The following is a 15,773-nucleotide window of genomic DNA, read 5'->3' on the forward strand; positions in this document are numbered from 1 at the left end:
ATCAAGACAAATCAACACAATGATTTTAACGTGGAAAAACCACAATTGGACACCTCCAACTGTGATTAAAAAATCACGGGCAACAGCCACAAAACAATTCACTAAGAAGATTTAAAGGAATTACACAGGTATACTCTCAATTACCTAGCGAATCCACGCCTAATTGAACCAACCTCTATGTGCCTCTTCCAACCCCGTCTTCACCTCGGAATTGTCTTTACGATAAGCCACTCCAGAATCCACCGAAGTTTCAGGCCATGAGTTAAATACTCAATAAAATATCAAAGAAAACTAACAAAATATCCACAGATATAAACCTTAAGAACCAAAAAGAAGATCTAGAGGAATTCACCAAGTTTTGGGAGAAACCCAACTACTTATAGAAAACCAAAGTAATCCTAATTTTGGAAGAAAACCAATTCCTTATAGAAATCCAAAGTAATCCTGGATTTGAAGAAAACCAATTCTTTATAGAAATCCAATAATCTGTGTCTGCGCGGTCCGCTCGAGCGTGGTAATGTCCGCTCGAGCGGAGGCTTCAAAATTGTGTGATTCATATAGGCTTCACGCTCGAGCGGAAGTTTCCACGCTTGAGCGGATAATCACACCATCTAGTACTTTTTCAGGCGACACAGAGATGCTGTGAGTTTGCAATCCCCGCTTGAGCGTCCCTTGTCCCGCTCGAGCGGGACGACCAAAATTGGAAAATCTGGAACACTGGATCCTGTAACAACCTCGGTTTTGATCCATGAAAATTGACAAAGGCACGATTCGAGTTGGATTCGCATCTAATAAACTCATAGTCTCACTGAAATAAAAGTGCGAAAACAAATACAACTGAAAGGAATTTTGTCAAACGGAGTTGCTAAGAATAAGACCTAACAAATAGTCTATTTTTAAAAATACACTTGTCATTTATATTTTTTAAAGACAAATGTAATAAATTGAATAGGTTACAATTATTATAGTAACTTAATATTTTATATGAATTATATACTCAAAAGACCTAACAAAGTGAGCGGTTCGAATAATTAAAATAAGATACGTGATAAGCCTCACAAATCCGAACAACACCCTTTAGTTTATAATTTGAGCCGAAGAGAAGTCGAGTCTTAATAATATACGAGTGATCCCCGTTGTCTTCCAAATACTTACTATAATACAAATATAATGGACTCTAATATCAATCCAATCACCACCATAGACAAAAGTACAATGACATATACTCTCCTCTGAAAAAAAGCTCCTCTCAATTACATGATTGAAATGAAATCTCCATTTCATTGTCCGAGCTCATTATAGGTCGGACTATGATAGAGAGCTTTAGACTGTGAGCTCTAAAGTCAACTCTACCAAATTGACAATAAAGAAAAAAAAAAAAATCATAATATCAGATCGATAATAATAGGAAAATGATTGGTGGCCCTAAAACATTTGTCCCTAATACCCCTAATTTCCATTTTTGGAAACTGTTTTCTTTTTTTTTTTCTTTTTTCCTTTTTTTTTTTTTTTTTTTTTACCAAAAGTGGAATTTCGGGGCATTCGAGCCCCGAAATTTAGGGCCCTCAAGCAGCGCTGATAATAATATTATAAATAGTATTAATACATTAATTAATACATTAATTTTTACATGTGAACACTACCTACTATTTGAAGCATCTAATAGAGAGCAAATTAATGGTTGTGTCAGTCTAATATCACGCCGATTTGCTTCCCAACTTCATCAATTTTTTACTTTCCGTGAAAAGACAGATCGGCGGCATTAAAGACGAATCACCAAAAACACGCGTCATAATAATTGAAGCCATTGAATTTGACTAACATGGTGAACGGTTAGTTGTTGAGACTCCGGTTAAGTTTGGAAGGATTAAATAAGTGTATTTTTTGATTTTTCATAAAATATAAGTTGGACTTGGGTTGAGTTTGAAGTGATGTATTAGAGAGGTGATGTGACTTAAATAAGATGATGTGATTTAAATAGAATAATAACTTTTTGACTTTTTGAATTTTTTTAAAAGATGTCAAACTTGATCTCAATAGGGTGAACGGTTAGTTGTTGGAACCACTTTAGGCTAAGTTTGGGAAGTCCCAAATAAGTCAAAAAGCCAAAAAGTTACTCAAAAAGTTAAAAAGTTAACACTATTCACCAAAAGTCAACAATTACGGCTGCACAACTCCCAATTCAAATTTTCCTCTACAAACTAATTTTTACAATTTTTTATTACACATTTTTCCATAAAAAGTCAAAAAGTTAACCCAAACATCCATATTTTCAATCTCAATTTTTTAGTCTAAAAAGACAAAAAGTGCACTTATTTAGTCTTCCCAAACTTGGCCTTAATGTGAATCAAAGTGAGAAAGTGAAAGGCTATTACTTTGTGTGCATATATATATATATATATATATATATCTAGGAAGCTTGTGCTGTTAATTCAAGCTCATTGCTAAACATTGTTTGAAGATGATGATAAGTGGTGCAATGAGGATTGTGGTGTTGTTATTGGTTTGTTTTCAAGTTCTTGTGAGTGTAGTGGTTGCTAGAGATGTGGCGGCGAGTGTGAGGCATGATGAGGAGGAGGAGAAGTTTCTGGCTTTTGGTAAAGGGGGTGGATTTGGGGGAGGTGGTGGATTTGGAAAGGGTGGAGGAGTTGGAGGGGGCTTCGGAAAAGGTGGAGGAATAGGTGGTGGGTTTGGAAAAGGTGGTGGAATTGGGGGAGGATTTGGTAAGGGTGGTGGCGTCGGCGGTGGTATTGGTAAAGGTGGTGGAATTGGTGGTGGAGGCGGCTTTGGCAAAGGTGGTGGTGTTGGTGGAGGATTTGGTAAGGGTGGTGGCATCGGTGGTGATATTGGTGGTGGTGGAGGCTTTGGGAAAGGTGGTGGAATTGGTGGTGGTGAAGGCTTTGGAAAAGGTAGTGGAATCGGTGGTGGGTTTGGTAAAGGTGGTGGAATGGGAGGTGGCTCCGGTGGTGGGTTTGGTGAAGGATTTGGTAAAGGTGGTGGAATAGGTGAAGGAGCAGGAGGAGACGGTGGATTTGGTGGAGGAGGTGGTGGTGAAATTGGACATCACTAAAAATTGCTCGTTGCATGAAGAAACAAGAAAAGAAGTATTTATATAAAATATATTATTATTGTAGAAAGTCTAAGTGTGAGGAAAAATAATTTCACCTTCTTCTTTTCGAGCAGAAATGATTAGTGAAATCTTATTGATTGTAATTTTGTTCTACATCGTATACTATTTCAATCACTTGTAATTTCGTTGAATGAGAATATATTTTTATTTCTTAATACGTGTGTTTGTATGTAGATTTGTTTTTTTATGCAAGAAAAAAATGCATTCCTTCAAAGATTACATAAATTACTAACAACGTATGTTGCCAAATACTTTGTTTCATTTCGTAATTAATCAATTTCATTAAGTAGAACAAAAAAGGTGTAAATGAAAATGAAATGAAATGTAACTAATTAGTTAGCTATTTTTGCACCACCCGGGCAATTAGACAAACTATTGGTGTTCAGGCATTACCAATTCAAATACAAAGTGCTACACTTCACAAAGGCACGGTATTGTCAATGCAACCAGTAACTAGTAGTAAGGGGGCAACTTGGGTGAATTCAATTGAGTTGAGAAATTGATTAAAGTCTAAATTTTAAGCTATATTTTAGTATTATAGTTTGACCTTTTACTCAAATTCGTCTGTTTAAGTCCGTCCCAAGGATAACAAATTGAACTCGGGTTAGGCTATTGAATTGTCCAAATTACCCACAAATTTGAATTTTTTTATTATAGTAAAATTATTAATAAGATCAAAATAAATATATAATTTGTGTAGAGAGAGGTGAGAATCGAAAAATCATTGCGCCCGGTGCTTTGCCATTTTTGAGTAAAAGGGAAAATGATAAGTTTATTTTATTTCATTTTATTTATTTATTTATTTATTTTTGTGTTTGTTACGAATATATGATATAAATGGTGAATATAATTTAAAGGTTCAAATTATATGTATATTTAATATTTTTTTTAATATTTTATATACACGTTGAGCTTCAAGTTGCTTGAGTTATGTGATATTTATTCCAAGTCTAGCCCAAATTTAATACGTGGTTATGAATTTTTGTCCGAACTCTCATTGAATTACAAAATATATTATATAAATTCTTAAAACTCGTATAAGAGCATCTCCAATGCACTAGGCATATAATACTTGTTAGTTAAAATGCCTAGCGTGATTCACTTTTTTCAATTCCAATGCACTAGGCATTTTGACTCAACTCATATTCACTAGCTATATGTAGCTAGCCTTCAACGCTAGGCAAAATGTATTCAATCATTAGGATCATTTCCCTCCATCTTTATTGTTGACGTGGCATTCTATAAAATTAATAGTATTTAGATAAATAGCTAAAATAAAGAGCATGGTTGGAGTAAAAACATAAAACAGTTGATAGACAAAATAAAATATATACTTTATAGTAATATTTGGATAGGTAAAATGCCTACTACCGTTGGAGATGCTCTAAGTGTCTCATTTTGAAATGGGTGAAAATGATCTAATTTTCTAATTGAAAATTAAAAAAATATATAATTTTAAAATTGAGAGAATAAAATAATATTTAATAATAATTAAGGAGTGTCCTTGGAAATTAACTCTAAATAAACGTCGCCGTAATTTGTGAATTTAAGAGGAGCATGCTGAATTCAAATAAGTTAACAAACTATGGTTATTTTCTGAGTTCTCAAAAAAAGAAAAAAGAAAAAAACACCTATGGTTATTGGCTCGACAATGAAACTAAAATCGGCCATGAAATGGGCAAAAAAATATTTAAAAAAAAATGAAAATATGGAAATTGCAAATAAACAGAAAACAATACATAATTGCATTTTAGTGGATATTTCTCAAATTGCAAAAGGAATAAAATATTGAAAAATAATTGTAAAAAGATTGTTTGGATCATTTTAAGACGATTATTACTATTTTCTTCTTTTTTTCAGGTTTTTTTTTTGTTATTGTCGACAACTATTCACCTTGTTTGGTTTTGATTGATTTTCTTAAAATTGAGCTTTATTATTTTTCGTATTCTTTTATTTTTAATGAATTTTTTAAATATTTAAATTTGTTACTTTATAGATGCACATAACTTAGATGCAACTAAAAAATAAAATTAAATACATAAGAATAAAAAATATATACTTACTTTTTATATTTTTTTCATATTTTTTGTATTTGATGAAATTTTTAAAGATTTTTTTCATAAATATTATACTTTTTAAGCATATCTAGGTTAGTTGTATCTAATAAATAATTTTTTTAAAAAATTAAAATTTTTCATTAAAAATTACAAAAAATAAAAAATTCAATTTCCTGATAGATTTAAAAAAACTTAACCCGAAACTCAAATTATATAGATTTAAGAGTTAATTACCTAAAAGTTCTATTTAGAAATGTTATGGTAATTTAGGTCTTATTTAAGATTTTTTGAATCAATAAGTCCTATTTAATAAAACTGAAAATATTATCATTTTTTTTAATTTTTAAAATTAAGAATATTATCAATTTTACATAGTAATCTTCCAGATAACTGTTTCACTAATTGATAAAAAAAACAAAGCATGAGATAAAACGTTTTCACCCTTTTTCTTATTAGTTTGATTCAAGTATCTAATAAAACTAAAAATATTAACAATTTTTTTTTTCAGTTTTAAAACTGAGAATATTATTATTAGTTTTTTCATTTTTAATTTTTAACTTTTTGCACATCAATGTTCCATCATCATGCTTTTTTTTCGATACAAAATTTTAGTTTTACAAAAAAATAATTCAGCTTTCTCAATTTTTTTAAAAAAATATTTTTTTTTTTTTGCACATAATTTTTTTTTATAGTTTTTTTTAATTTGAAAGTTGATATTTTAAAGTTTTGAAAATCAAAATAAATATCATATTGTCATGGTCTTTTATAGATAATTATAAATGGTAAACAATCATTGTTTGAATGATAATTCTAAGAATTAAAAACTTAATGGGACTTGAAAGTTCAAAAAATCTTAATTAGAACTTAATAGAGTATAAGTTCATAAATTAGGACTTGTATGTAAATGCCTCTAGATTTAAATATATGAAAATATTAAATATACATGTAAATTATTAGTCATTGAATGATATTAAAATAATTTAAATTGTTAAATCATTTTGAATATATATTACAAACACAAGTAACACAATATAAAACCTTACATTTTTCTTTTTTCACTCAAAAATTGTAAAGATAACTGTAGCAACACATCAATAGTTTGAACAGACAATCTTAAATTACAATTCCACCTTGAACAGATTTAGACAATTCTCAATACAACTTAAATTGATCTTGAACAATCTCTCAATGAATTGACCTTGAACAATCTTGATTCATACATTTCCTTTTTCTTTTTTAATTGGACTCCCATGAAAAAATCTAAAGAAAATTAAAAAACACAAAGATAATATACAAGTACAGAACAATCTTCTCATATAATCTTATTGACCAAGTTTGCCCTCCTCCAAACGTTGTCGCTTTGTTACCTGAAAACACAACCATGAGTTAGCCGGCGGGTGTGTGCTAGAAACCCCTCTGATGCCTAAGTCAACAAATAGACATTAGACAATAAGCTCTGTGTATTTGAGAATAAGAATTGCAATACATGTACATAGGTTCTGTCATGAGCTTTTATAGATTCCGCCAAACACATATCTAGTATGACTCTAACTCTTCTTAACAGAGTCCTCTTAGGAATCCCAATCCTAAAGGATAATGCTTATTCTTGAAACACCTTCCCCACTGTAAGCCAAGTGGGATGGTGACACCGTGCCTGGTTTGTAAGTGTTCGACCGAACTATCATGCTTTGGTTTATTCCTAATCACACTGCGAGTTCGTCTTCCACACAAGCTGTGCTGAGCTAAGGGTAACTCAGTCCCCTCCACTTGTCTGGTCGTTAGTGAACTAGGTCCAACCCTTTGGTCGGCCTACCGTACACTCTGCTCAAAATCGAGCTGCCTTCCTCGGCCCACTACTCGGCCTAACCACCACCGAGCGTGCAATTTATCTCGGCCTAATTTAATCGCACAAATTACCCTCTCAATTGCCCCTTAATTCCATCTGCGTAGCATGATTGAGCTTATTGTCTGTCAGCCGAGCTATCGATCATGCTAACCGAGATAAAAAGTACTGTTTGGCTTTAATGAGTCCCATTAATTACTTAACACGTTCTCTTGTTGCCCTGACACCACTATCATCACGGGACTAGCCCCTGGCACAGCCGTCAAACACTGTCCCAAACTTCGAATGGTCTCGCCTTTTCACCTTATGCACATATATTGCCCACGCGTACGCCCACTCGCATTCATTGTTCATCATCTCTTAGCGAAAATCTTGATCCAATCCTCCCACCCATTGCATTTTCGTGCGCCAAGTCCTGTTTCAAGCATTTTCAGGAATTAATCTGTTTTGTGCCAACTACTAGAGCTTTATCCACTGATCAAAACAGAGTACTACCCTTGCCAACTGTAAGTTTTCTAAAGCTTTTTTATGTTTCTTCTTTAATAGTCAAGCTGTTCTTCGTGCCTTGGTAAATACATACGAACCCAGAAAAATACCCCTGAGTCTTAACCCACTAAAATGCTTTTGAGTATTAACTTGCCAAAATGCTTAATAAAAAAAGATGAGGCACTGCACTAGGGCCTCTAAATACCCCTCTAGTTTCACGCTTAAGGATAAACTCCATCCAAAACCAGTGATTTTGATCCAAAATCATGTTTGTACCGAAATAAAACTTGTTTACACCATCCTATGCTAGATCAACTACACTGCGTGCATTAGTCACAACCAGAACCGAGCTACGATCCTGCCCCTGGTTAGAACCGAGCTAAACCTTGCCCTTTCTTAGGTCAGGCTAAAACCTTACCCTTTCTTTCAGCCGAGCTACACGTTGCACACACTCTTATGGCCAACCAAACTACAAACTAATTTGCATTGTTGCCTTAGCCCAGTTACTGCCTGGCCATAACACATTCTATGTTTTTCACTGTGCAAACTTGACTAGGTTTATTCAGGCACACCATTCACTTCACCACTTGACGGTGCTGTTCAATCGAGCTTCCCAATCGAAGCCGAGCTACCAGCCGAGCTTCGCACCTTGCCTGACTTAAGACCATGGGAAAATATTGCTTCATGGTCAACTCCCTAGGTGCCATAGCCGAGTTCTGCAGGGACTACAACATTCCTAAGGACGTACACTTGTCCTTGGCCGCGCTGGATATAGTACCTTGGGGCAAGCCAGGCTTCGTTTCTTTTATCGTGCTGACTATCGTAGAGGGTGGACTACGGTTTCCTATCCAACCACTTATTTGCGAATTCCTAAGGCAAACCAGGCTCTGCCCCACTCAATTATCCACTAACACCTATAGGATAGTAAATTGGATTGCTGAGCTCAACTGCCTTCTTAGTCTCCATCTTGGACTGGCTGAGATCTTCCACCAGTACTCATTCGGCCAAAATGACGACTGGTGGGTTTACTACCTCAAAGTCAAGAGAGGCTGAGAGAAATTCGTCAAACGAACGTTGGACAAAGACTTACATGATGGCTATTTTCTTTAGGTTTCTGGAAACTTTGAGAACCAAGAAGCCCAGATATCGGGCTATAACATAAATTGAAACAAAGGCACCGCTAGAAAGATTAGCTCGGTTGTAACCATTTCCACTCGCAATGTTTCATGTCGTTTTAACCCTTGTTCTTTTTTGCAGCCTTAAATTTGCTTAAGGAGAACTACCCCTACGCCGATCAAAACACCCTTCATGCCGTGCTACGATACCGATATAGGGACTAAACTGAGCTCCTACATTTCTAACTGACCTATTAATACAGTAGCAAGCGAAAGAGTAAGGTGATCGACTTGCTCTTGGAGTCTTCACCTAAACCTGATCCCAGTCTTCTCCAAATTAACCTTATTTCCCTCACCGAATAGCAAGCAATGGTAAAGAAGAGAGTCGTTCGAGCTCTTATCACCGAGCAAGCTCCTACCAAAGTCCAAGTCGAACAAGTTCCATCCACCTAACCGTGCGAGACTATCGTCGCCCTTCCAACCACCAGGGAAACCACATCTCGGCCAGGTAAGCGTGCTCGTATCTCGTACGCTGAACAATAATGCCTGGTGGATGAGGAAAAGACCGCACTTCCTGATCCCAAGCTGCCAGAACAAGGGCCTGCCCATTCTGGCCGAGCAAGCCCTTCTTTCCACTAGTGTAGACACCAGTTGTGTCCTTCAAGCGCCGCGTTGTGTCCACAACTGATTCGGTGACCGCGGAGAAGGACTACATATTGGCTTTTAACTTATCAAAAAGTCTTTGTCTGCAGGTCGAATAGAACATCACGACCACTTGACCAAGCTCAAGGCTATTTGGTCGGTAGTTAAGTCGATTGTTCTTGTAAGTCACCCACTTACCTATCTATTTCTTAACTTCTTGTGACTTTTTGCTCGGTTACCCTAACCGCTTTAATGTGAATCACAGGCCATGCAAAAATGCCACATTGCCCATAAACGTTTGCTTGAACTGCAAATGATAGCACGGTCGGCCATTACTAATGCCAATGCCAAGGTGGCCAAACTGAAAGAGGTTAAGGGCAAGCTGGCTGAGCTAACTGCTGAACAAGAGTGAGGAGGAGGAGAAACAAAAGGCCTTTGCTGAGAAAAAAGAGTGTTACCTGCGCAAGCTCGCCAAGTTGGAGAAAAGGAAGAACGCCGAAATCAAAGCTCTAGACAAGAAGATGGAGGATGTCGAGGACTGTGGTTATGCCGAGGGCGAACAGACCTACGTCTAATAATGCGAGGCAACCAAGGATATTGTCTTCAAATGCGGTTGGAAAATAGCAGCAAAAAAGCTCAGTCAGGCACCCGACTCTAAGGTCTTTCTCAATCCTCCTTCCCACTTCATCCCAAGCTATATAGCAACATATGCCAACACTGTGCAATAGAAGTTCCTGCAAGTGGAAAAGGAAGACAATCCGGTGCCAAACGAGCTGGACCCATTGCCAATTCGGTCAGAAGTGCCAAGCTAGACCGAGCTAAGCCTAGTTGTTAAAGAACGTATCACCAATCTGACACTGGACAGTGGTGTTGGCATAGAACTGGTGGGTACAGAAGTCGGTTCTGGTGCGAACGCCGAGCTGAAGGACCCGTTCGACTGACTGTGGTGTGGATGTTTTGTATTTCCTGCTTTTGTTTTCTTATTTTATTTTATTTGCAATGTAACTAGGCTATACGCCCCACATCTTGTAATTATTTCGTCAATGTAATGAAAAATTTCCAACTTTTTGCACAATCATTGTGTTTCTTCTAAAATGATTTATACCTCTTTTGAATGCATGCTTTGCCGAACTAATCAGTTCAGCCACACCTGACCTTCCCAACCTTCTTTAACCGAGATTAAAGAATCCAAAAATCATATTGGACAAAGCTGCCAACCTTTATTTGGCTGAGATAAACATCTTGGTCAAAGAGTGTAAAAACGCTTGTTGGTCAAACCTGCCAACTTGAATTGCCCCTAGTTGGGCAAATAGTAGAAAAATTTATTGGTCAAACCTGCCAACCTTCATTGGCCGAGATATGCATCTCGGTCCAAGAGTGCAAAAAAGTGTGTCGGTCAAACCTATTAACCTTTTTTAGCCTAAATACTTATCTCAGCTAATGAGTGTAAAAAAATTTATGGTCAAAATTGTCAACCTTATTTAGCCTAGATACTCATCTCAGCTAAAAAGTGCAAAAAATTATGTTGGTCAAACCTGTCAACTTTATTTATCCTAAATACTTATCTCAGCTAAAAAATGCAAAAATTTTGTTGCTCAAACTTGCCAACCTTCTTTAGCCTAGATACTCATCTCAACTAAAGAGTGTAAAAAATTTTATTGGTCAAATCAACCAACTTTTTTTAGCCTAGGTACTCATATCGGCTAAAGAGTGCAAAAAAATTTTGTTAGTCAAATTTACCAACATTCTTTAGCCTAGATACTCATCTTGGCTAAAGAGTGCAAAAAATTCTGTTGGTCAAACCTGCCAATCTTCTTTAGCCTAGATACTCATCTCGACTAAAAAATACAAAAAAGTCTGTTGGTCAAACCTGCCAACCTTCTTTAGCCTAGATACTCATCCCGGTTAAAGAGTGCAAAATATTTTGTTCGTCAAACTTACTAACCTTCTTTAGCCTAGATATTCATCTTGGCTAAAGAGTGTAAAAAAATTTATTGGTCATACTTGCCAACCTTTTTTAGCCTAGATACTCATCTTGGCTAAAGAGTATAAATTTTTTTGTTTACAAACAGAATAAATACAAGTATTGAAAGAAATTATGCTGGACAATATGTCTGCTTGTTTTATTGAATGTCATAAAATTATAAGTATATATAGCTAAAAATAAAATGTCTTGAGATTGGCCGCGTTCCATGACCTTGGGATAGCTCGACAGTCCATATCTTCGATGTAGTAAGCTCATTTTCCTGCTAATCATATCACTTTGTACGGCCCCTCCCAGTTTAGTCCCAACTTGCCATCTCTAAGCACCAAAGTGTTTCCTATTACTTTGCGTAGCACCCAATCTCCAATCTTGAATTGCCTTGGATGCACTGTCTTGTTGTATTTTCTAGACAATTCCTATTGGTACGAGGCGATGTAGACTAGTGCCTTTTCTCTTCTTTCTTCAGCAAGATCGAGTTCCAAAGCTATGGCCTCTCCATTCAAATCTGGATCGAAATTTTGGCTTCTAATAGTGGGGAGGCCGACTTCCAGAGGGATTACTGCTTCCATGCCATAGGTTAAGAAAAAAGGCATTTCGCTAGTCAATCGCCTAGGTGTAGTTCGGTAAGCCCATAAAACATGGAAAAGTTCCTCATTCCATTTTCCTTTTGCTTTTTTCAGCCTCTTTTTCAAACCATCTAAGGCTACTTTGTTGAAGGCTTCGACCTGGCCATTAGCTTAAGGGTATCCTGGCGTGGAGTTCTAGAATTCTATCTTGTGCTCTTCACAAAAACCCCTAAAAATTCTTCCATCAAATTGGGTGCCATTGTCAGATATCAAGGCCTTGGGATTCCAAACTGAGTTATGATGTTTTGCCATATAAATTTCTTTATGTCCTTTTCCTTGATGGATTCAAGTCTTCTGCCTCCACCCACTTTGTGAAGTAATCTATCGCCACAATAAAGAACTTTTTATTACCTGACGAGGTTGGGAGTGGTCCCACTATGTTTAAGCCCCACATTGCAAAAGGCCAAGGGCTGGTCAAAGGTAGAAGCTCTTTAGCTGGTTGAATTTGATGCACAAACTTTTGACATTTCTCGTATTTCTTGACGTACTTTTCTGCATCTGCTTGCATGTATGGCCATTAATACCCCTGTGAAATAGCTCGTAAGGCCAAAGATCTCCCCTCTTGGTGGCTTCCTTAAATGCCCTTGTGAATTTCGAACAAGAGTGCCTCGACCTTACTAGGATGGACACACTTCAAGTACGATCTTGTGAAGGACTTTTTGTACAGTGCTAGCGATTGGGAGAACCAAAATCGCTGCGACTTTGCCTTAATCTTGTTGGCCTCTTTCTTGTCCTCTAGTAGAATGCAATCTTTTAAGAACACTACGATTTGGTCCATCCAAGAGCGACCTAGCTCGGCGCAGCTATAGACACCCTATTTTTGACCGCCCTTAAGACTTGGGCGCTATTGATTGTTTATTTAGTGATGCAGGCTATGCTATGCAAAGGGTCGATTTCTTTGGCAAGGAGAGTGTCAAATCCAAACCTCACACCCCTTTTTTTGGACCAAAACTATTTTGAATGGTTTTTAGACCTTAAGGCCCTTTCTTTCAAAATATTTTGAAAAGGTTTCTGCGATGCTCCGAGGCTCACATTTTGTTAAGTGCTGCACTTTTCAGTAAATCGAGTCAGGACAGAATGGAAATGAATGAAAGAGAGATGAATTCTTTGAAAAATCTTTCAAAACACCTTGTTTAGATGGAGTTGAAGAAAATTAGAGAAGAGGGAAGAAACCCAGTTGGGGAAAAAGTTGGGCATGAACCGTTAAGAGAGAGCCGGGCAGCCCTCGGTAAATCAGGTCTATCCATTTGCACACTTGGATTTCAGCTATAAGGCCACCACTATTGGAAAGAAGACTTCCGGGGCTTCATTTTGCACTCTAGAATCTCCTCAAGCCGAGACCAGATGAGGGAGATATGGTTGGTTGAAGTTGGGCATCATTCCGGTTGGACTGAAACTGAGCAGTCTTCACTAAAAGAGGAATATCTCTTAGTACAGTTGGAATTTTGATGTGATATTGCCACCATTGGAAAGAATACTTCCGGAGCTATAGTTTAGGCTCAAGAATGACTTGAAAAGGCATCAATATTAAGGAGTTATGCTTGCTTCAAGTTGGGGACCAGGACTGATTTTTGCTGCCGACCACTAAGAGAGTGTGCCGACCACAAATGGAGCATGTCGACCTTATGCCGACCAGAAATGATCCTTGTCGACTAGAAAAAGTGGCCAGTTAACCAGTTGAGGTGGTCGATCGACAACTTGTGCCCAGAAAGCCCAGAATTTTGCAGATATTTTGCTCCAGCTGTTCCAGACTGTCACAGATATTTCCAATTCAGATATTTCTGACCCAAAGCTCTTGAATTGCTATATATGGAAGATACATCTCATATTTTGAGAGGTTAGAAAATTTAGGGAGCTTCTCACTCCAGAATCCTCTCTCTCTAGAAGATTTGTGAGCAAACTCTCTCTCTCTCTAGAATTCTCTCATTCTCCTCTTATTTTTAAGCCTTAAGCTTAGAATTCTTTACACTTTTGCAAAGAGACCCTTAACCAAAGTTGATCACCATTGGGCTGAGGTCCCTTGGAACCTATTTTTGGGCTGTTGGAAGGTTGTTTGGCTCAGAAAAGAGGCTAATTTGCTGTTGTGCTTCAAAAGTAACCCCTTATCCCTTTTAAGCTCTTTGTGCACTATTGTTTTGCCATAGTTTTCAATTACTTTGGGGCTATTTTTGGGGTGGTGTTGAACTACAAAAACCTCTATTTTTCCTCTATTTTTCAGTCCTAAAAGTGTTGGTTTGTGCCTTGTTTGGCTAGGGGGTTGTTCTCCCTTTTTGTTCCTTGGCTTGTGAGGCCTTTTGTGCAACTTCTCACCACCTTCAAATCCAAATTTTTGGGCCTTTTTACCACTAAAACTCATAGGTTTTTCAGTGACAAAAACCATGTTTTGAGGTCCCAAATAGGTGGGGGTGGCCCCCCCTCATCTTCTCTTGTTTAAATGTATTGATGGCCAACCAAATGAGCATGTGGTTTTACTTCTTTGTGGCTTTGTTTAGGCTTATTTTTGTGACTTTTCAGACCTTCCATAACTCTATTTTTGGCTGTCTTGGTCACCTCTTGCATGCTTATTGCACTTGTTGTGTAATCCTACTTATGGCCTTGCAAAGTAGCATGTCTTTGTGCCTTGAATTTGCTTAGTTCAAGCATGTTTTTAGCCATTATTTGCCATGCTTTAACTCTGATTTTAGTTGGTTGGATCACCTCTTGCTTGGTTCTTGCACTTGTAGTGCAATCATGCTCCTTAACCTAGTGTACTTGGTGTTTTGGCCTTTCATTCTAGCTTGTCTTGGCTATACTCCATGCATGTTTTGGTACTATTTTGACATGCTTTAGGAATATTTTGAGTGTTCTTAGCCTTTTGGGGCTTGCTTTGTATATCTATGGCATAGAGGGCTTCACTAGTCTTGAGTTTTGAGACCACTAGCATGCTATATTTGTGATGTTTGCATGATATAGTATCATTTGCCATAGTGTTTCAGAGCATATACTTCCATCATACACTCATATATATCGCTCTTTAATTGTGTTTGAGAGTTGAGCCTTATGCCTCGTTTATGAGCCAATGCATGAACATCATTTTCTTGCTTTTCATGTTATCTTCTCGGTTCATTTCAGCCACTGTTTTGGCATGTTCGACCTCTGTCCAGGTTGGTTAGACCATTTGAGATTGATAGTATATGCCTCATGTGTAGTATGTTTCATTAGCTTTGATTGCCTTAGCTTTTAAACGTGCCATGCATGCATTGCTTACATGATAGAGTCTTGCGCATGTCACTTTAGCATTGAAGGTTGATCATCTTGTTTGTATTGCATATGTTTGGATTGGACGTTAATCCAAACACGAGGAATGTCGCACGTTTCATACTCAAAGTGATGAAACGTGTAGCACTTCTCGGTCGCCGACCCTCTTGATCAAGCATAATAGATGTGGAGGACCTTATGTGTTATTTGTGTGCATTCATTAACATTGACTTGTGCAAACTTGGCTTCTCGGCCATCGTGCATTGCGATGTTCGGTTGGTGGCCCGAGAGTCGAGTACCGCACTCCCTTGAGCCTGAGAAATGATAGGGGAGGGTGGTTGTGCACACATGTCTTGCAAATACACTGCTATCCCCCTTGTTGTTCTCTGTTGCAGCAAAATTAGAGTTTGGAGAATCAGCTGGTCGACCAACCACAATAAGTAGTTGACCGACTAGTAAGGGTGGTCGGCCGACCAGTTTTTCTGGTCTACAGCTCCTTTTTCTGGTCGACAGCCCACCAGGAGGTCCCCGTGTTGGAGCAAAAGCAATCTGAAAGTTAGTGCACTTTTCAGAGATCAAATCAACTGCAAACAGAGGCAATTTTGGGCATAGCAATGGATTTCCGAGCAAGGCGATCGAGCATGCATGCACCC

At 37.5% G+C, this 15,773-nt stretch overlaps 1 protein-coding gene across 1 annotated transcript; it reads left to right on the plus strand.

The window, feature by feature from the left end:
- Nucleotides 1-2,406: 2,406 nt before the first annotated feature.
- LOC114269022 (uncharacterized) lies at nucleotides 2,407-3,285 on the plus strand. The gene has a single exon (XM_028210282.2). The coding sequence runs from the start codon at nucleotides 2,462-2,464 to the stop codon at nucleotides 3,068-3,070; it is 609 nt and encodes a 202-aa protein (XP_028066083.2). The 5' UTR covers nucleotides 2,407-2,461; the 3' UTR covers nucleotides 3,071-3,285.
- The last annotated feature ends 12,488 nt before the right edge of the window (nucleotides 3,286-15,773 follow it).

The sequence above is a fragment of the Camellia sinensis genome, chromosome 7 (assembly GCF_055761805.1).
Source record: "Camellia sinensis isolate YWXY chromosome 7, ASM5576180v1, whole genome shotgun sequence".
NCBI classification, from domain to species: domain Eukaryota; kingdom Viridiplantae; phylum Streptophyta; class Magnoliopsida; order Ericales; family Theaceae; genus Camellia; species Camellia sinensis.

Coding starts and splice junctions, on each gene's coding strand:
- LOC114269022 (XM_028210282.2), top strand. CDS start 2,462: ATGATGATAAGTGGTGCAATGAGGATTGTGGTGTTGTTATTGGTTTGT.